The sequence below is a fragment of the Letharia columbiana genome, assembly GCF_014066305.1.
Source record: "Letharia columbiana isolate WasteWater2 chromosome Unknown Sc0000025_s0, whole genome shotgun sequence".
In the NCBI taxonomy this organism is placed as follows: domain Eukaryota; kingdom Fungi; phylum Ascomycota; class Lecanoromycetes; order Lecanorales; family Parmeliaceae; genus Letharia; species Letharia columbiana.
The window spans coordinates 23,076-46,537 of record NW_023501067.1 but is presented as its reverse complement, the minus strand read 5'-3'; the positions used below and the strand labels follow the sequence as shown (position 1 = coordinate 46,537).

The window sequence follows — 23,462 nt, the reverse complement described above, 5'->3', positions numbered from 1 at the left end:
GAAGTATTTAAACGAATATCTAAAGAAGAAATTTATAATATTAAGCTATATACTATTCGCTTTATCTATTTTATTTATAAAAAAATCGAATAGAGAATTACGTTTTTATATAGATTATCGAAAGCTAAACGCTATTACTAAGAGAAATTAATACTTAATCTTATTAATAGATAAGATTTTAATAAGAATTTAGAAATATAAATATCTTACTTAATTAGATATTATAGTCGCGTTTAATAAACTATATATATATCTCGATAGCGAGAATTTTACTACTTTTATTATTTCTCTTAAAGTATATAAATATTAATTATTCTTCTTCGATCTAATTAACGACTTAATTATATATTAATAATATATAAATAATATTCTATTTAAGTATCTAAATAACTTCTATTAAATTTATCTCGATAATATACTTATTTATAATAAGATAAAAAAGAAATATATTTAATACGTTAGATAAATTCTTTAGAAATTAAGAAATATCGATCTTTAGATAAATATTCTTAAATACGAATTCTATATCTAGAAAATTAAGTTTCTAAACTTATTAATATCTATAAATAAATTATAAATAAACTCTATTAAAATTTAGATTATTATTAAGAAAATTATACTTATTAATCTTAAAGAGATATAGATCTTTATCGAATTTTATAATTTTATTAGCGATTTATTAGAGATTTCTTTAAAATAATTAAATTTATAATAAGATTTATAGTAAAGAAGATTATATTTAATTAATTTCTAGTATATTAAGAAATCTTTTATCTTCTAAAAATTATTGTTATTAAAGCTTTAGTTTTATATTATTTCGATAGAATAAAGAAGACTATTCTAGAGATAAACTCTTTTAATTATATTAATAAAAATATTCTTTCTTAATATAATAATAAGAGAGTACTTTATCTAATAATTTTCTATAATAAGAATTTAATCTTAATTAAATATAACTATTAAATTTATAATAAAAAACTATTAATAATTATTCGCTATCTAAAATATTAGCGTCTTAAATTAAAATATATAAACGTTTCTATTAAAATCTTTATCGATTATAAAGAATTAATATATTTTATTAAGAGAAGAAATCTTAATCGACGTTAACCTTAATATTTAGATATATTATTAAAATTTAATATAAAGATTATTTATCGATTAAGATCTTAGAATATTAAGATAAATATATTTATATAAATAATTAAATATAAATTAATTAATTTCGAGAATAAATAATTACGCTAATAATATTAAATAATTTTTACTTTTAATCGATTAAAATTAAATAGCGAATATATTAATATATATATAATCGATAATCTTATTTATTATAAAGTAGTAGAGACTAATAAGAAAGATAAATATTATATAAAAATTCGTAAGACTATCGTCGAAAATAAGAATAGATTTTAAGAAATTACTCTTAGTAAATACTTCGTATAAAACGAGATATTTTACTAGAAAAATCGCTTATAAATATTTAATAATATATATATCGATATTATTCGATTTATTTATTATTTTTTTTAATATTTTTTTTTTTTTTTTTTTTTTTTTTTTTTTTTAAAAAAAAAATATATTTTATATAAAAAAAAAATTATTTTTTTTTATTATTTTTTTTTATTATTTATTTTTATTAAAAAAAAATTTTTTTTTTTTTTTTTTTATTTTTTTTTTTTTTTTTTTTTTTTTTTAAAAAAAAAATAAAAAAATATATATTTATTTTTTTTTTTATATTTTTTTTTATATAATAAAAATATAATTTTTTATATATTTATTAAATTATTTTAAAAAAAATTTTTTTTTAAATTTTTTTTTTATATTTAAAAAAATATTTTCTATAAAAAAATTGTTAATTTTTTTTTTAAAAAAGTATTTCGCTTATATAATCTATCGATTTTAAAAATATTGAATTAAGATTTTTAATTTATAACTATTATATAAAAAGTTTTTTTATAAGAGATTAAATATTATAGTTAAGCTATTAATAGTCTTTTATTCGATATAAAGAGACTTTATATATAGCGTATTCCCCTTTCTAATCTTTAATACTACTTTACACTATTATTACTAATTTCTCTATTAAAATATCTCTTCTAAATATCGAAACGATATATAAGATATTATCGAATAATATTTAAATCTTACTAGTTATAATTATCTCGTAGTAATTTTAATAGAGTAGTAATCGAGGTAAAAAGCGGTCGAGATCGAATATCTTCTCTATCTTCTTTAATTAATTTCATTACTATTAGCTCGAGAAACTTCTAATACTTCTAATAAAACGTTTCTATTAATTTATAGAGCTTAAAGATTTTTAAAAGATTTTTATTTAAATATTAATAAAGTAGAGGTATTTAATTTCGATTATAAGCTCGTTAAAAAGAATATATAGTTACTAAAGTATTAAATCGATTAATCTCTTCTATATATTTATTATAGTAGTAGAAAAGCTTAAGAACTTAAAACTTCTTCTTCTATATATTTTAATTATTCTCTTTAAAAGTAGATAGAACTATATAATTATTTATATTAGTCTTATTAAGATATTTTCTCTTTTTAAAGATAGAGTTATTAATCTCTCTTATATTATATATAGTAGTTAGAGCTAGAATAAGATTATTATCTTATTAGATTATTATTAATATATTATTCTAAACTACTATAGCGAGAACTTTATACAAAATATTTCTTATAAAGAATTATTTCATCTCTATAAGTAATTTTAGAAGATTTAATTAATTTAATTTTATAATTTTATATATCGTAATTTCTCTATCTTTTAAAGCTATAGCTAGCTTAGATTTAATAAAATAGTTATTTATACGAAGAGTAATATTAAAAGTTCTATATATATATTAAATCTCTTAGTATACTTAATATTTTAATAAATCTAATCTTTTTCTTAAATAGCTTTATTTTTCTAGTAATAATACTTTATATAGCTATATATATACTTATTTACTCGCTTTCTAAAGTTATAAAATTATATATTATCTCTCTTACGATCTTTTCTATACTCGTTATTACTTTTAAAATAAATAACCTTCGTAATATATCTCGATATTCGCTTTATTTATTTCTAAATTCTCTTTTATATAAGCTCGTAATTTTAATAATATAGCTATCGTTTCTTAATATCTTTATAAGTTCTTAGTATATCTTTTTAGATAGTTTAACGCTTTATTTATAGCTAATAAAGCTCGATTATATTAAGATTCGAAGAGTTATTATATTAGACTATTCGAATAATATCTATTAATATATAAACTACTTTCTAATACTTTAATATATAGATTAAGATCTTATCTTTTATAACTATTATATTAAGTCGCTCTCATTTATACTTCTAAGCGAATTTTAAAAGCTTTAGAATAAGAATCTATATTTAATTAGAAGAAGAAATATAAGAAATATAAGCGTATATATCTTTTTCTAATAGCGATATTAATTAATTCCCTTCTTTTTTCCTTTAATAATAACTTTCTTAATCTTAATAGTAAACTTTCACTTAAGTTTTTTACTAGAAAGATTTCGTAAACTTATTTATTATATATTAATCTTAAATTCTTAAGCTTTTTTAACCTTAGCTTCTAAAGTATTATTAATTTTAGCGAGATTTATAATATATTCTTTCTTTTTAGCTATAGTTTCGACTTTCTAAATATAATATAAGTTCTTCTTATTATATAAGAAATAACTCTAGAATATAAACTTTATAGTATTTATAAAACGACGTCGTATAGTAGATTTAATAAAGACTTTATTAGATTACCGCTATATACGCACTTTTCTCTATTAAGAATTTAAGATTATACTAGTTTTATTACTTTAAATTATCTTTTTTTACTTCTCTATAATTTAGTCTTAATATTATAAAGCGAATTAATATTAAGCTTTTATTATAGCTTTCGTAAGAGAGAGTTTTTTAATAGTCTTATAGAGTCGGAAATTATTTTATTTAAGTATACGTAGAATTATTATTAACGAGAGTCTTTATTTAATAGCTAATATAAATAAAATTTTCTTATAATTATAATAATCTCTTTATATAGTAATTATAATAATACTCTTAATCTCGAGAGTAATAATTAGAAGTTATCTAGATCTTAATATATTACTTATATATAATAGTAGTAATTTCTAAGACTTATTAAATTAATAGTAAAGCAAAAGATCTTAATAATAGTAGTAATAATTTTAATTATAATATTAGCTTCGATTAAAGTAAATATTTAAAGTCTAATATTATTATTATAATTAATAGCTTAAGCTTTATCTATAAATATTTTAATATAGAGAATATAGAGAGAATTACTTCTTATAGCTATATTAAAAACTTTATATATAATATAAAATCTTAAAAGTCTCTCTCTTTTCTTATAAACTAGTACGTTTAGTATTAATATCGTAATTCGATAAATATACTCTTTATATATAGCTATAACGTCGCTATAAAGCGTATATACTCTATATATATATACTTCGTATATATATATCTTATATATATAGTATTAACGTCGCTATTAAGTAAAAAGTAGTAATATTAAAAATATTTAAAATATTTAGAATATTTACTAAGTATACTAAGAGATTTAGCGTATATATAAAACTTTTAATATTATTCTTTATAAAGAGAATAGAATTACGAGATAGTATATTAATAGCTAATTTAATTATTATAACTAATATATCTTTAAGATTCTTAACTTTTAACTTATTCTTAAGACTTTATATAAAAGAATACTAGATATAATTATAGATATAGCTCTTATCGCTAATTACGAAAAGCTTATATTTCTTTTTAATTAATTTATCTAAAGCTATTATAAAATAATATATATATCTTATCTCTTTAATTATATATTTATTAATTACGATATAAGAATTTAGAGTATAAAGCTTCTTTTAATTACTTCGTATCTTACTTATAAATAGCTAAAGCTTTTTATATTATATAAACTATTTATATCTATTTATTTTAATAATTCTAAAATTCTCTTTAATAGAATTTAAGTAATAAATAAATTTTCGAAGAAGAATATAGCGATTTCGAGTTATATTTCTAATAATTAATAAAGCTATCGAAGTAATTTTATTAGTTCTTTAATAATTATAAATAGTAGAAAAATAAAAGATTTTTATATAGATTATAATAGCGACGAAGATTTTTAACTTCGAAATATCGATAAGCTTTTAAATAGAATCTAAAGTACTCTATAGAGAGATATATAAATTAATATTTCTATAAAATATATTTTAAATAGTAATAATTTATATAAGACTAAATATTATATATAAAATAATTTTTATATCGCTTAAAAGATAATTAATAATTATATAATATTTAATTTTTATTAATTAATACTCTAATAGTAAAGATATACTCTAAAGAAAAATATTATACTATTTAAGTTTCTTCTTTTTTATATTAATCTAAATATCTCTTTTCTAATATTTTATAGCTTAATTTAATTCTTTTTTATTAGAAGTAGATAGAGTAATAATTTTAACTATATTAGACTTAATATAATAAAGTTATTATAAAGAATTTATAAGATTTAATAATAGTCTATTAAATAAAGAATAATAGAATATAGTTATATTCTATTAGAATAATTAAATAAACGAAGAGATTAAAATTATAACGACGAATACGTAAGACTTAGAAAAAAAAAAAAAAATTTAAATTTTTTTTAATTATTTTACGTCTTTTTATAATAATATTAAAATTTAAGATTATAAAAGCGAATACGTTAAATTTAATAATATTCTCGATTTTTAATTATCTAATTTACTTTCTTCTTAATATATTACTTTATTTAAAATCTTTTAATAATCTATAATTATAACGCTAAAATCTATAAATTATATTTATTTAAATAAATTTTATTTAATAATAATTTCTATTTATTATTATATATAAACTTAAATATTTTAATATTATTAATTATTATAAATAATATATTTAATTAAATTTAATCTTACTCTATTAAAAAATTAATATTACTTATTTTCGTAAATAATATTCTTAATTAAGTTTAATTTTATACTATTATTATTATACGTAATTTATTTAATTAAATATTATTAATAAGTTATTATTATCTATAAATAATATTTATTTAAAAAAAAATTCTTTATTACTTTATTTTTAATTATTTTAATATAAAATTTTATCTTTAACTTATATTTATTACGCGCTTATTATATATTTAATTTAATCTTATCTCTTATAAAAATATAATCTTTATTTCTTTACTCTCTTTTCTTTATTATAATAATTTATTCTAAAAAAATCTTAAAAGAAAAAACGCGTTTTCGCTCGCGAGATTATAATTAAATATCGAGTTAGATATTAAATTAAATATAAAATTTAATTCTTATAAATAGATATAACTATTCTATTATATTTCTTAAATCTTATAAATTTTTTACTCTTCAAAGTTATAGTTAAATAATAAAAAATAATTTAAATAAAAAATAATTAGCTTATTAATATTATAGAGAATTTTAATTTATTAAAGAAATTAGAGAAAAGTAATAATATTATTCTTATTAAAATAAAAAAAAAAAAAAAAATTTTTTTTTTTTTTTTTATTTTTTTTTTAATTTTTTTTAAAAAAAAAAAAAAAAAAAAAAATTAATTTTTTTATTTTTAATTTTTTAAAAAAATTTTTATATTTTTTAAAAATTTTTAAATTTTAAAAAAAAAAATTTTTAAAATTAAAAAAAAAAAAGAAAAAGGATTAAAAGGAAGAATATAAAAAACTTAAAGAAAAAAAAAAAAAAAAAACTTCTTTTAAATTTTTATTTTATTATTTTATATCTTTTTATAATAATATTAAGATCTAAGATTATAAAAGCGAATACGCTAAATCTAATAGTATTCTTAATTTTTAATTATCTAATCTACTTTCTTCTTTATATATTACTTTATTTAAAATCTTTTAATAGTCTATAATCGCGACGCTAAAATCTATAGACTATATCTACTTTAATATATTTTATTTAATAATAACTTTTATATACTATAACGCGCGAAGCTAAATATTTTAATATCGTATATTATTATAAGCGATATATTTAATTAAATTTAACTTTACTCTATTTAAAAATTAATATCGCTTATTATCGTAAGTAATATATTTAATTAAGTTTAACTTTATATTACTATTATTATATATAATTTATTTAATTAAATATCGTTAATAAGTTATTATTATTTATAGATAATATTTATTTAAATAAATATCGCGCGTTATTATAAGCGATATACTTAATTAAATTTAACTTTACTTCTATTTAAAAATTAATATTATCTATTATCGTAAGTAATATATTTAATTAAATTTAATTTTACGCTACTATTATTATACGTAATTTATTTAATTAAATATTATTAATAAGTTATTATTATCTATAGATAATATTTATTTAAATAAATATTATATATTATTATAAGCGATATACTTAATTAAATTTAACTTTACTTTATTTAAAAATTAATATCATCTATTATCGTAAGTAATATATTTAATTAAATCTAGCTTTACGCTATTATTATTATACGTAATTTATTTAATTAAATATTATTAATAAGTTATTATTATTTATAGATAATATTTATCTAAATAAAAAATAAATTCTCTTTTACTTTATTTCTAACTACTTTAATATAGAATTTTATCTTTAATCTATATTTATTACGCGCTTACTATATATTTAATTTAATCTTATCTCTTATAAAAGTATAATCTTTCTTTCTTTACTCTCTTTTCTTCGTTATAATAACTCGTTTTAAAAAGACTTTAGAAGAAAAACGCGTTTTCGCTCGCGAGGCTATAATTAGACTTCGAGTTAGATATTAAATTAAATATAAAATTTAATTTTTATAAGTAGATATAATTATTTTATCGTAATTCTTAAATCTTATAGATTTTTTTACTCTTTAGAGTTATAGTTAAGTAATAAGAGATAACTTAAATAAAAAATAATTAGCTTATTAATATTATAGAGAGTTTTAATTTATTAAGAGAGTTAGAGAAGAATAGCGATATTATCTTAATTAAAATAAGATTATAATAATAGTAATTTCTCTCTTCGATTATATTTAATCTTTTAATTAGATCTTAAAGTAAGAATAGTATAATTACTTAATCTTTAACTAGATTATTATTTAAAGAAACTCTTTTAAATTCTAATAAATCGTATAAATTAAGTAAATAGACTCGTATTATTTTATTTACTTAGAATCTTATTAAGATTATAGATATTCTAATTATAAATATATATCTATAATTAAAATTAAGCGATAGAGTTTTCTATATTTATTATTATAATTAAATATTTATATATTTATAAAGAGATCTTTAAATTCGCTCTCTTTTTTATAACTCTCTCTTTCTTCTTAATCTAAGAGTTCTTTATCTTCGCTTTCTTCTTTATAACTCTCTCTTTCTTTTTAATTTAAGAGTTCTTTATCTTCGCTCTCTTCTCTATAATTCTCTCTTTCTTCTTAATTTAAGAGTTTTTTATCTTTACTCTCTTCTCTATAATTCTCTCTTTCTTCTTAATTTAAAAGTTCTTTATTTTCGCTCTCTTCTCTATAACTCTCTCTTTCTTTTTAATTTAAGAGTTCTTTATCTATACTCTCTTCGATATAATTCTTTCTTTTTTCTTAATCTAAGAGTTCTTTATTTATACTCTCTTCGATATAACTTTTTCTTTCTTCTTAATTTAAGGGGTTTTTATATATACTCTTTTTAATATAACTCTTTCTTTCTTCGTAATTTAAGAGATTTTTAATATTAAGTAAAGTTAAGCTTAATTTAATTAATTTTAATACTTCTAATCTTTTAATAGTTAATCTCTTCTTAAAATATTTAAATAAGTATAATTATAAATTAGAAAATATATATAATCTTAATTCTAAACTAAAGCGACGCGATTATTTTTTAATTTTTATAAATAAATCTAAAAGATTAGAAATTATACTCGAAGATATTATTTTCTTTATTAATTTATATAATAACGCTATAAAGATTCTTAGAGCTAGTTAAAAGACTTACTATATTTATAATATATTATTATTAAATTCTCTTTTAAAATTTAATTAATATTAAATAGCGAGTAATCTCGATATTATTCTCGAAGATACTCTTTTTCTTCGCGAAATAATCGATTATTAAAATTAGTATTTTTTTATAAAATTCTTCTCTAATAACGCTTTATCAGTATATATAATAGAATAAGATAGGGCTAAGCTTGAAAACCTTGAATTTGTATGTGCAGCCAATCATCAATTCGGATTCGCTACGCTCTTTGATTAGACCGGCTAAGTCAGCCCAATAGCCCTCCCACGCCTCCCTCATCAAAAATTTATATATAGAAGTTTTACACTCTAAAATAACCAGCTCCCTACGGATGCTATTTCTTCATAATTTCGTAAATTATAGAGCTCAGTTTGCGCTTTCTAACGCTGTAAAAATTATGAAGTTTGGCCTACTATTAATGAATTAAATGAACATTCAAATATGATAGTCATGATAGTCACACCAGACGCGTCCGGGATCGGATAATAATCCTTCCACCTGTTTGTTATTCTTCCATTATTCTACCAATTCTACCAATTCTACCAATTCTATCAATTCCACCAATATGAACACAATCGTCTTCGGTACCCCTCGCCCAATTAGAGACTTACTGACGCCCCCAGGCCACCGCTCGGCAAATCCGCTACTGCTGGCAATCGAGGCCGCAAGTAAGCCTAACAGCTACCTACTACTGCTCATAAACGCGTTAGAAGGCCCTCAAAAAGAGCTCGAACGGATACGTCCTCCCCTACATACTCCTCCCAAGCCAGCGATAAATAGGTTAAACTAACATTCAAATATTGTAATCACACCAAACGCGTCCGGACGTCATATACTCTCCACGATTCCACATCAAATCATCACTCAGCAAGCGGAGAACACCACTGCAACTTGGCCGTTCCACATCAAATCATCACTCAGCAAGCGGAGAACACCACTGTAACTTGGCCTATCATCCCCACTGCATTGAGGAGTAAGAGAAGGAACTACAACAGGCAAATGCGGAGAACACTGCGGAGAAACCAAGCGGCAACAAGGCCACCATCGTCAAGAACACGGCTCAGCTCTCCAAGATCCCACGTCATATGCTCTCCACGATTCCACATCAAATCATCACTCAGCAAGCGGAGAACACCACTGTAACTTGGCCTGTCATCCCCACTACATTGAGGAGTAAGAGGAGGAACTACAACAGGCAAATGCGGAGAACACTGCGGAGAAACCAAGCGGCAACAAGGCCACCATCGTCAAGAACACGGCTCAGCTCTCCAAGATCCCACGTCATATGCTCTCCACGGTTCCACATCAAATCATCACTCAGCAAGCGGAGAACACCACTGCAACTTGGCCGTTCCACATCAAATCATCACTCAGCAAGCGGAGAACACCACTGCAACTTGGCCTGTTATCCCCACTACATTGAGGAGTAAGAGGAGGAACTACAATAGGCAAATGCGGAGAACATTACGGAGAAACCAAGCGGCAACAAGGCCACCATCGTCAAGAACACGGCTCAGCTCTCCAAGATCCCACGTCATATGCTCTCCACGGTTCCACATCAAATCATCACTCAGCAAGCGGAGAACACCACTGCAACTTGGCCGTTCCACATCAAATCATCACTCAGCAAGCGGAGAACACCACTACAACTTGGCCTGTCATCCCCACTGCATTAATATGATACATCACTACAATAACGTCACAAGAGAAGGATCTACTATCACAGTCAATTGGGCCTCTACAGAAGGAACATCGGACGATACATATTTAGACGAATTAAAACCGTCCGATATCTTGCTCTGATAGCTATTTCATTATTCGAAAGATTTTACTGCGATAGAAGATAATATGAAATTCACACCACTAATTAACATGTTATCTCTATTTTTTTCCGATATTTCGATACTTCTTATTATAAGAATATAATCTTTCTCTATTTTTTATAGATAATTATTACGAATTAATTCTTTATACTTAATATACCTTTCTAATTAAACCTTAGCGCGCCTCTCTTCGTATATATATATCTATATATCGCATAGATTAAATTAATTTTATAGTAATAAAAGTAGATTAAAAACGTATAGCAAGCGATTAGAGTTCGATTTAACTTAGAACTAGAGCTAAAATTTCATTTAACTTAGAAAAATTTAACTTTATTTAACTTAGAAAAATGAAAAATTTAACTCTATGAATTTAATTCATAGGCCTTTACTTATATCTCTTATATTAGAATAAAATTATAAAGTAAAATAAAATAACGAATAATTTTAAGATTATTAATTAAAAAACTTTTTTTATAAATAGTAAAAATTTAGCTATTATTAATTTTAATAGATTAAAAAAGTATTTTTTATACTAGACTTAAAAGGAAGATCTTATATTTTAACGCTTTTAGAATATTAATAATATAATTTTTAATATTTCGAATTTAGTTATTTATTAATATAAATTTTACTTTATTCTTTAATTATTATTTCTATAATAAATTATTTAAAATTAATAAATAATTATTTATAATTTAAAATTATATAAGATAAAATAACTTCGCTTAGATTATAGCGTCGCCGATAGCGGCTTAAAAGCTATTATTTATATTTTCTTCTCTTATCTTTTAATAATTAATTTCGATATTATATATTTAAGTAATAACGAGTAAGATAAATAAATTAATAATATTATTTAACTTCTATTTAGAAATATTTATAATTATTATATATGATAATATTAACCGCGAAGCTATATTAATATAAACTATAAGATATATATTAAGAAAGAGTAGAGTATTAATAATATTAATTATTCGATTAATATTAATTATTTACTATCTATTAATCTTATTATAAGTATATTCTTAATATATTACTTAGCTCTATAGCTAGCGAGTCTTAACGAAGATATTTTCTATTATATTATATCTTCTTCTTATATATATAATTCGATAGTCTTATTATTCTAATTCTATCTCACCTATACTAATATCGTATCTATACTAGTTCTAATATTATAATAAGACTTCTTTATATACCCGATAAAGAGAAATATAATTAAACTTACTCTATTCGAATTAATAAATAAATTTAAAGAAATACGCTAATAGAGGCTTTAATAAGAAATTAAGTTAAGTTATCGTATTTCTAAATAAGTCTATTAGATAAGTAACTCGATTTTATAGCGAATCGAATTCGATAAATAGTAGTTAAGAGATAAATAAGATATTAAATTATTTATATAACTAGCGAATCGAAAGAAATAGTTAATAATCTTATATATAGTAAGTCTATTATAAGAGTAGTAAATATATAATTTCTTTATTAAATATATTAATAATATACTTATAGTAAGTCTATTATAATAACGATAAGAATAGTCTCGAAATAGTAAACGTTTAATCTCTTTACTAAGTATATCGATAATATACTTATAATAAGTCTACTATAATAGCGACGGAAATAGCCTCGAAACGATTCGATCTCTTTATTAAGTATATCGATAATATATATAGTAAAGCCTACTATTAAATAATATTTAATATATTTAATTCTTTTCTATCTCTCTATTAAATCTATAAATTAATAAAGATAAAGAATAAATTTAATAATAAATTCTTAATAATAAGAGTATAAGAGATATAGAATAAATCTATAGTAAAGCTCTTAGGCTAGACTATTAATAGATATTAAAGAATAATATATATATATATTAAATTTTCTTTAATTCTATCGATAAACTTAATAATAAGAGTATAAGAGACGTAGAGTAAATCTATAGTAAAGCTTTTAGATTAGATTATTAATAGATATTAAAGATAAAAAAAAAAGTAGAGAACTATAATAAGTAGATTAAGTAAGAAGAAGAATTTAAAGAATTTTATTAATATATAGATAAGATATAGTTTATATCTTTAGAATCTTTATAATAGAAATAAATAGCGTTAAAACTAGTATACAATTCGATAAAACCTCGAATATAATATTTTTAAATGAATTAAAACTATTCGATATTCTTTAGAAAATCGCTAAGACTTAAACTTCGATTACTATCGCTATATCTCGATAAATCTTCTTTAATTAAGATCTATAGAAACTATAAATATTTAAAGATATAGAATAAGTAATAGGCGTATATCTTTAATCTATTAGCTATAGAGGCTATAGCTATTTAAGAGAGAGAAATAGTATTATAAGCGTATTCTTAATATATTACTTAGCCCTATAGCTATGAGCCTTAGCGAAAGATATTCTCTACTATATTATATCTTCTTCTCATATATATAGTTCGATAGCCTTATTATTCTATTCTATCTCATCTATACTAGTATCGTATCTATACTAGTTCTAATAAATCTATTAAAATAATTCTAAAAGTATATACTTTATAAGAGTAATAAATACTCTAAGTTTATAAGTTTAATATTAATCGTTATAGCTTATAATCTTAAAAGCCCGACTTAATATAATAGCCTCGCTCTAATAAAATATAACTTTCTTAAGCTTATAAAATTCTATTATAATATTTATAATAAGAGTTATTTAAATTAAAATAACGTATAACTTAATATTAAAGTCGAAGATATTTTCGCTATTAATAATATTATATTATTATAAAAGATATACTATCTTAAATAATAGATATAAGAGTTCTATAATTCTTAATAGATTATATATTATCTTATAATCTTACGCTATTCTTTTATATTAACGCGTAATATAAGTTTAATCTTTATTAAATTAAATTTAAGTAATCTATTATAAAGCGAAGATAATCTTATTTATAATAAGATTTATAATAGTAATAAAGATCTATTTATTATATTATTTAAAAATTATTTTATATTTAATAATAATAACTTTAAAGACTTAGAATTCTCTTAATCTTATATTAATAAATACTTCGAAGTAAATTTACTAGTCGAAAAGATATAATATAATATAGAATATTAATCTATTATATTATACTCTAACGAGTAAAGGCCTATGAATTAAATTCATAACCGTTTTTTTTAATCAGGGCTGTCGAGTAAATTTGGTGAGCGATCTTTGGTGAGCGATATTTGAATTCCTTGCCTTTAAATATCTATAAGACTAAATTTAGTAATTCTTTTTTTATCTGAAAGCCCACATTACGTTCTATAATTTAAAAGAAAAATCTCAAAATTTTAATAGAAAACAAAAAAGTTATTTTAAAATCAAATAATGTACACCTGTTTTTTGATCAGGGCTGTCGAGCGGACTTTGGTGAGCGAACTTTGGTGAGCGATATTTGAATTCCTTGCGCTTTAATAATTATAAGACTAAATTTAGAAATTCTTAAAAATTCGGAAAGCCCATATTCCGGTCTACGATTTAAAAAAAAAATCTCAAAAACTTAATAGAAAACAAAAAAGTTATTCTATGTGTTAATAACGTACACCTATTTTTTTAATAGTTGCGGACGCTAATTTGTTTACCCGCGGTGTCTAACCAAAAAGCGTAGACCTAACGAATTAATAATTAACTACACATACAAATTCAAGGTTTTCTAATTCAGCCCTATCTTATTCTTTTATATATACTAATATAATATAAGTTATTAAAATTTATATTATTTTATATCTAATATAATATAAAATCTTAGCGAGATATTCTATAATATAATATATCTATAATATTATATTATAGAATAATATATATATAAGATATTTCGATTAGAATTTCTATATTTAGAAGTAACTATTCTAATTATTATTCTAATTAATAACTACGCTAAATTAATAAGATATAAAATTAAATATAATTATATTTTATTACTTTATATATATAAAAGAAAGCGAGCTATATCTACTAATAATAAGAAAAGCTTATCTTTCTCTAATATTAGTTATACGAAATTCGTTAATACTTTATAATTAAAGTCGTTAACGATAATTTTATATATTTATTATATATTTTCGATATCGCTATCTAATATAAAATTATACGTATTATAATTATAGCCTTTTTATTAAATCGTTAATTTAGAAAAATTAATATATTTCTTAATATTCTCTTAAAAGTATTATAGCTTAATATAATAAGCTATATTTCTTTAAGCTATCTTCTCGCGATATATAAAAAAAAGATTAAATATAGAAAGTATATAAAAGTATATTTAATAATTCTAGAATAAATTAGTATTATCTATAATAATAATTAAAATTAAGAATTAGATATATTTAAATAAAAGATAGCTTTATATTACTCGTATAATAGCGATAATAATAACTAAGATTAAAATATTAACTTAGATAGCGTAGTTTTCGTAGTAAACTTTTTATTATTATATGCTAAATTAATTATATATAAATAAAGATTTATAATTTTATCTTCTAGATATAATCGTATTTAATATTTTAAGATTTTTATAATAACTCGATATTTATTAGTTAGCGCGTTAATATTATTATATCTAAGCTATAATAGCGCTTATTGTTAAATTCTATATTACGCTCTTAAATAGTTTAAAAAATAAAATCTACTTAATTATTAGCGTATATAGTAGAATTATTTTTAATACTTATATCTTATTTAATTTTAATATTATTTATTTTCTTTTAATTCGAGCTTTTATCTTTATTTATATATATAATAATTCGCGCGATAAGTAAAACTTTAAACTTCTTCGTAATTATACTTATATACTTTTTTTATATAATACTATTAAAATATAAGTTTACTAGAATAATAATTAGAATTAAAAGCTACTTATCGCTTATCTATTATATCTTATTTAATTTACTTAAGAGCTTACTTCTATTATAATAACGATATATTAATATATTTAACTTTACGCTTTTTAATAATTATAGCGTAGTTAATAGCTAAGATATCGACTTTCTTTACTTTCTTAATTAGTTTCTTCTTAAATATAAATATATTTATTCGCTATCGCGATCTCTTAATATTTTTATTTTAATTAAACTTATTCTTCGCTTTTTATTTTAATTAAGAACTTAATTATTATCTAATTAATCTATATTAAGACTCTTTAATATCGCTATTATTATTAATATTTAATATTTATTATAATAAATTATTAAACTTAATCTCTTCTACTTTAATTACTATAAAAAGATAAATTAGTAAATATATATAAAAGAATTAAAGAGCTTATATAAATATCTATAAATATTAAGCTATTCTTAATTTTAATTAAAGCTTATTTTATTAAAAAGTACGTTAATTCTAGTAAATATCGATATTAGAAATAAAGAGAATATATATTACGCGCTATTTTAAATATATTATTATAAAGTTTAATTTAAAAAATAATTATTTCTATAAAAGTAGTAAGACTTAAAGATAAAAAAGTAAGAATAAAATATACGAAAATTTTAATAAGTATATAGTAATTTAGCGCTAGCTAAATTAGATAAAAATAATTACTTACTAGCTCGCTCTTTTAAATCTTTTATCTTTTAATCTATATAGATTATAATAATAATTATAATTATTATAGAAGTAGTTAAGATTATATTAGATAATAGCGTTTAATAAGCGTAATTCGTTTAAGCTTAAATCTTTAAAATTAAAGAGAAAGTATTTTATTAATATCTAATTTAAGCTAGATAATTTAAAGTAATTTAAAAATTTAATATACGCGATAGATATCTAAGCTTTTCTTTCCCTCTCCTTTCTCTCTAAGACTTTCTTTTTTATATTAATTTTTCTTATTATTAAACTATCTTCTTTATATATTAAACTTCTATTTAAATAATCTAATTAGTATATATAAAAGAATAAGGTAGGGCTAAGCTTGAAAACCTTGAATTTTTATATGCAGCCAATTATCAATTCGGGGTTATTACGCCTTTTGGCTAGACTGACTAAGTCAGCCCGCTAGCCCTCCCAAGCTCCCTCATCAAAAATTTGTGTATAGAAGTTTTACACTCTGAAATAACCAGCTCCCTACGGATACTGTTTCTTTATAATTTCGTAAATTGTAGAACTCGGTGTGCGCTTTTTAACGCTGTAAAAATAATGAAGTTTGGTCTACTATTGGTGGATTAAATGGATATTTAAATATAATAGTTATAGTAGTTACACCAGACGCGTCCGGGATCGGATAATAATCCTTCCATCTGTTTGTTATTCTTCCACCATTCTACCAATTCTATCAATTCTACCAATTCTACCAATTCCACCAATATGAACACAATCGTCTTCGGTACCCCTCGCCCAATTAGAGCCCCTTACTGACGCCCCCAGGCCACCCCTCGGCGAATCCGCTACTGCTGGCAATCGAGGCCGCAAGCGAGCCCAACAGCTACCTACTACTGCTCATAAACGCGTTGAAAGACCCTCAAAAAGAGCGTTGAAAGGCCCTCAAAAGGTGCCCGAACGGATACGTCCTCCCCCTACATACTCCTCCCAAGCCAGCGATAGGTGGGTTAAACTAACATTCAAATATTGTAGTCACACCAAACGCGTCCGGGATCGAATAATAATCCTTCCACCTATTTGGTTAACCATTCTTCTTCCACCATTCTACCAATTCTACCAATTCTACCAATTCTACCAATTAGGAGGAGTAAGAGGAGGAACTACAACAGGCAAATGCGGAGAATACTGCGGAGAAACCAAGCGGCAACAAGGCTACCATCGTCAAGAACACGGCTCAGCTCTCCAAGATCCCACGTCATATGCTCTCCACGGTTCCGCATCAAATCATCACTCAGCAAGCGAAGAACACCACTGCAACTTGGCCGTTCCACATCAAATCATTACTCAGCAAGCGGAGAACACCACTGTAACTTGGCCTGTCATCCCCACTGCATTGAGGAGTAAGAGGAGGAACTACAACAGGCAAATGCGGAGAACACTGCGGAGAAACCAAGCGGCAACAAGGCCACCATCGTCAAGAACACGGCTCAGCTCTCCAAGATCCCACGTCATATCAGTTATCCACTCAGTCAGCCACTCAGCTAGCCACTCAGCTAGCCACTCAGCTAGCCACTCAGCTAGCCACCAGCTAGCCACTCAGTCTGATACTCTACAAGAGGAGGAGCAAGAGGAGGAACTACAACAGGCAAATGCGGAGAACACTGCGGAGAAATCAAGCGGCAACAAGGCCCCCAGCACCAAGAACACGGCTCAGCTCTCCAAGATCCCACGTCATATGCTCTCCACGGTTCCATATCAAATCATCACTCAACAAGCGGAGAACACCACTGCAACTTAGCCTATTATCCCCACTATATTAAGAAGTAAGAGGAGGAACTACAACAGGCAAATGCGGAGAACACTGCGGAGAACACTATGGAGAACACTGCGGAGAACACTATAAAGAACACTGCGGAGAAACCAAGCGGCAATAAGGCCCTTAGCACCAAGAACACGGCTCAGCTCTCCAAAATCCCACATCATATGCTCTCCACGGTTCTACATCAAATCATCACTCAGCAAGCGGAGAATACCACTGCAACTTGGCCTATCATCCCCACTGCATTGAGAAGCAAGAGGAGGAACTACAACAGGCAAATGCGGAGAACACTGCGGAGAAACTAAGCGGTAACAAGGCCACCATCGTCAAGAACACGGCTCAGCTCTCCAAGATCCCACGTCATATGCTCTCCACGGTTCCACATCAAATTATCACTCAGCAAGCGGAGAACACCACTGCAACTTGGTCGTTCCACATCAAATCATCACTCAGCAAGCGGAGAACACCACTGCAACTTGGCCTGTCATCCCCACTACATTGAGGAGCAAGAGGAGGATCTACAACAGGCGAATGCGGAGAACACTGCGGAGAACATTGCGGAGATAGTCATCAGCAGCAGTGACACAACAGGCCTACTCTCCACGGTCTCACACCAACCCGATACTCAGTAAGAGGAGGAACCACTGCAGCAGGTAAATGCGGAGAATATTGCGGAGATAGTAATCAGCAGCAGTGACATAATAGGCCTACTCTCCACGATCTCACACCAATCCACTCAGCCAATGCAAGAGAAGTCACTACAGCAGGCGAATACGGAGAACACTGCGGAGAAACCAAGCGACAACAAGGCCCCCAGCACCAAGAACAGGCTCAGCTCTCCAAGATCCCACGTCATATACTCTCCACGATTCCACATCAAATCATCACTCAGTAAGCGGAGAACACCACTATAACTTGGCCTATCATCCCCACTGCATTAAGGAGTAAGAGGAGGAACTACAACAGGCAAATGCGGAGAACACTGCGGAGAAACCAAGCGATAACAAGGCCCTCAGCACCAAGAACAGGCTCAGCTCTCCAAGATCCCACGTCATATGCTCTCCACGATTCCACATCAAATCATCACTCAGCAAGCGGAGAACACCACTGCAACTTGGCCTATCATCCCCACTACATTGAGGAGCAAGAGGAGGAACTACAACAGGCAAATGCGGAGAACACTGCGGAGAAACCAAGCGGCAACAAGGCCACCATCGTCAAGAACACGGCTCAGCTCTCCAAGATCCCACCTTATATGCTCTCCACGGTTCCACATCAAATCATCACTCCGGAACGATGCATATTTGGACGAATTGAAACCGTCCGATATCTTGCTCTAACAGCTATTTCATTATTCGAAAGATTTCACTACGGCAGGAGATAATATGGGATTCACACCACTAATTGGTATGTTATCTCCATTTCTTTCCGATATTTCGATACTTCTTGCCATAAGGACATGGCCTTTCTCTGTTTTTAGGGGCAATTATTACGGATCAATCCTTCACACTCGATACACCTTCCTAATTAGGCCTTAGCGCGCCTCTCTCCGTACATATATGCCTGTATATAGGTTAAAAACGCACAGCAAGCGATCAGAGTTCGATTTGACTTAGAAAAATCCAACTCCATAAATTTAATTCATGGGCCTTTACTTGTATTATTATAATAATATTAAAAGTATAATATAGTCGTTAAGTTATATATTTATTTTTTATCTTTTAATAACTTTAAGTTAATATATAGATAGATCGCGTAAAGAGCTTAACTTATATATACTTAATCTACTATTAATAACTCTTTAAAAAAGCTAATACTATTTTAGAGTATTAGATATAGCGTTAAAATAAAGAATTTATTAGATATTATTATCGCTTTAATTACTACTATCGCCGCTTTAATAGATATTATCTTTATTTTAATAGATATTATCTTTACTTTAATAGTATTAAAGCGTTAATAGAAACTAGATAATATATTCTTCTAGTTATTATTATATTTATTATATATAACTAACGTAAGCTATAACTTAAGCTTTACGCGAGATTTATTACTATTAAAAATTAATTAATCTTATAATTCTAAAGCTTCTCTTCTAGTATCTAGTTCGTTAGATTATACTTAATTAAAATTTATTAAAGCGCTATCGTATTTAAAGGTTCGCTCTTAAAGTATTATATAAGATAATAAAAGTTTTTCTAATTCGTTAGTTTAAGAGTAAGTCTTCTATTATTATACTTTATAATTAGCTTTAATAATTTCTATTTAAATAGATATTTATCTTTATATAATATATAAAAAGCGAGTTATATTATAGAAAAAGAATTTAAATCTTATAATTATCTTAGCTAAGCTATTTAGAGTAAAGAGAAAAATATATTTATCTTTAATTATTAAATTAATTAATTATTATAGATATAATTATAAGATATAATTATATATTATTAATTATCTTAATAATTATAAAAAGTATAAAAGAAATAAAATTATATAATTAAGTACTTATAAACTTTTCTCTTCTAAGTATTTATTTTAATTTAAAGTTTAATCGCTATCTAATTAAAAAAGAATAAAATATAGAAAGTATATAAAAGTATATTTAATAATTTTAGAATAAATTAACGATATCTATAATAATAATTAGTATTAAAAATTAGATATATTTAAATAAGAGATAGCTTTATATTACTTATATAATAATAAAAGTAATAATTAAGATTAAAATATTAATCTAGATAACGTAGCTTTCGTAATAGACTTTTTATTATTATATATTAAATTAATTATATATTAATAAAGATTTATAATTTTATCTTCTAAACGTAATTATATTTAATATTTTAAGATTTCTATAATAGCTCGATATTAAATTACTAATTAATTAATATATTAATATTATTATATCTAAACTATAATAAAGCTTATTATTAAATTTTATATCGCGCTTTTAAATAGCTTAAAAGATAAAGTTTATTTAATTATTAGCGCGTATAATAAAATTATTCTTAATACTTATATCTTATTTAGCTTTAATATTATCTATATTCTTATAATCTAAATTTTTATCTTTATTTATATATATAATAATTTATATAAAAAGTAAAACTCTAGACTTTCTTTAAATTACGCTCGCGTATTTTTTTTATATAATATTATTAAAATATAAGTCTACTTATTAGAATAATAACTAGACTTAAAAACTATTTATCGCTTATCTATTATATTTTATCTAATCTACTTAAGAGCTTACTTCTATTTTTCTATTAAATCTATTAATTAAATTAAAGTTTATATTTTATTTTTATATAAATATCTAATCGCGTATCGAATAATATTTTATTATTTAAGACTTTTAAATATAATCTAGCTAAGAAAAGAATCTATTATATAAAGAATTATAAATTATAATATATATTTTTATAATAATAGAGAATTTTAATTATCTTTATAATTATTATTATTTAAAAATAATTATAATAGCGAAAAATACTTATATTCTTATTTTTAATTTAGAATTAGAATTATATAACTAATTTATTAAGATTTTAAATTTAGATAATTTATATTCTTATAAAGATACTTAAATCGCTTAAATATATTAACGATATTTTTATATATTAATTTAATATTAATAAGCTTAAAAGCCTTTTATATTTCTTCGCTCGCCTTATTAAATATAAATCTATATTTTATTATATTATAATTTTTAAACTATTATCTAGTCGATTCTAGTAATAATATTTATTCTTTTTTATTCTTAAGCGCTTATATTATATAGTTTCTAAGAACTATATATTTTATTCTAATAAAAAATATATATAAGAGAGAAAGATAATAAACTTTTTTAGATTTTATAATTAAAGATAATTAATAAGTAAGTTTAATATAAGTAAGATTAGTATATAAATAACGAGTCTATTTAAATATAAATTAGAATATTAAAATTAAAATTAATATAAAGAAAAACCTTATATTAATAAATATTATTTTAATAATTCTTTTTTAAGAAAATTTTTATAAGTTATATAAGACTCTTACGTAATAAAAATAGATATTCTTTTAAGAGTTTATTATATCTTCGAAAATTTCTAGATATTTAATCTTCTTTCTAATAGATTTAATTATAGTTTACTATACTCGTTATTATAATAAGAAAATATTAATAAATATTTAATTTTTTTATACTTATATCTTATCTATTAACATTATTTAAGAATTTATATTCTCTAAAAAAAGTTAAGAATTTTCGAATTACTTAATTTTTTAATTAATAATATTTAACTATATATCGATAATTATATCTTTATCTTCTTTCTTTATATCGAGCTACTTATCGCGCTTTATATTAATATTCTTAATAAAATCTAGAATTAAAACTATATCTAGCGAATTTAATCGTTTATAAAATTTATTATCTTCGATATAATATATAAAATATTATATATAAATATTAATTATAATATTAGAAAGATATTAGAATAATTATAATAATAATTAGAATTTATAATAAGTATATCGATTATATATAATATATTTAATAATTCTCTCTTTTATTTTCTTCTTTTTTTTAAAAGTAATATTTTAATATTTTAAAAAAGCTAGAAGTCTTTTCTTAGCTATTTATTTCGCTATTATATTTATATTATTTTATTTTCTTAAGATTACTCTTAATAATTTATATATATTTAAACTTATTAAATACTAGCGCGACTTTACTATATTCTTATTTCTAGAATATTTATTTACTATTTTTTATATCTTACTATTATTTAAGCTTTTAGAATATTCTTATTTCTTTAAAGATAATATAATAAGACGAATTAAAGCTATTATCTTTATTAATAATATTAACTTTTATAATATTAAGAGATAATAAAAAGTATATAAATTTACTTATTTAATTAAATTCTTATTTAAGATAGTTATAACGATAATTTTTATATAAAAAGCTTATTATAAGATATTAAAGAATATATTATAAAGAGTATATTAATATTATAATAAAAACGATAAAAAAATTTAAGTAGAATTATATTACTATAAAAGATAATATAATTAGAAAAAGTATTAGAAAAAATTAAAATATAAGAAAATATAAGAACGCGCTAATTAAAAAACAGGCTAGTTTACTAGCGCGTTTTCGCA

The 23,462-nt window shown here is 22.8% G+C and overlaps 1 protein-coding gene across 1 annotated transcript; it reads left to right on the top strand.

Moving 5' to 3' along the window:
• Nucleotides 1-17,263: 17,263 nt before the first annotated feature.
• HO173_007504 (uncharacterized protein) lies at nt 17,264-18,296 on the top strand (the record flags this gene model as incomplete). The annotated part of the gene is made up of 3 exons (XM_037309407.1): nt 17,264-17,282; nt 17,324-17,405; nt 17,531-18,296. 3 exons carry the CDS (start codon nt 17,264-17,266, stop codon nt 18,294-18,296), a joined length of 867 nt encoding a protein of 288 aa, XP_037163486.1.
• Nucleotides 18,297-23,462: the final 5,166 nt, after the last annotated feature.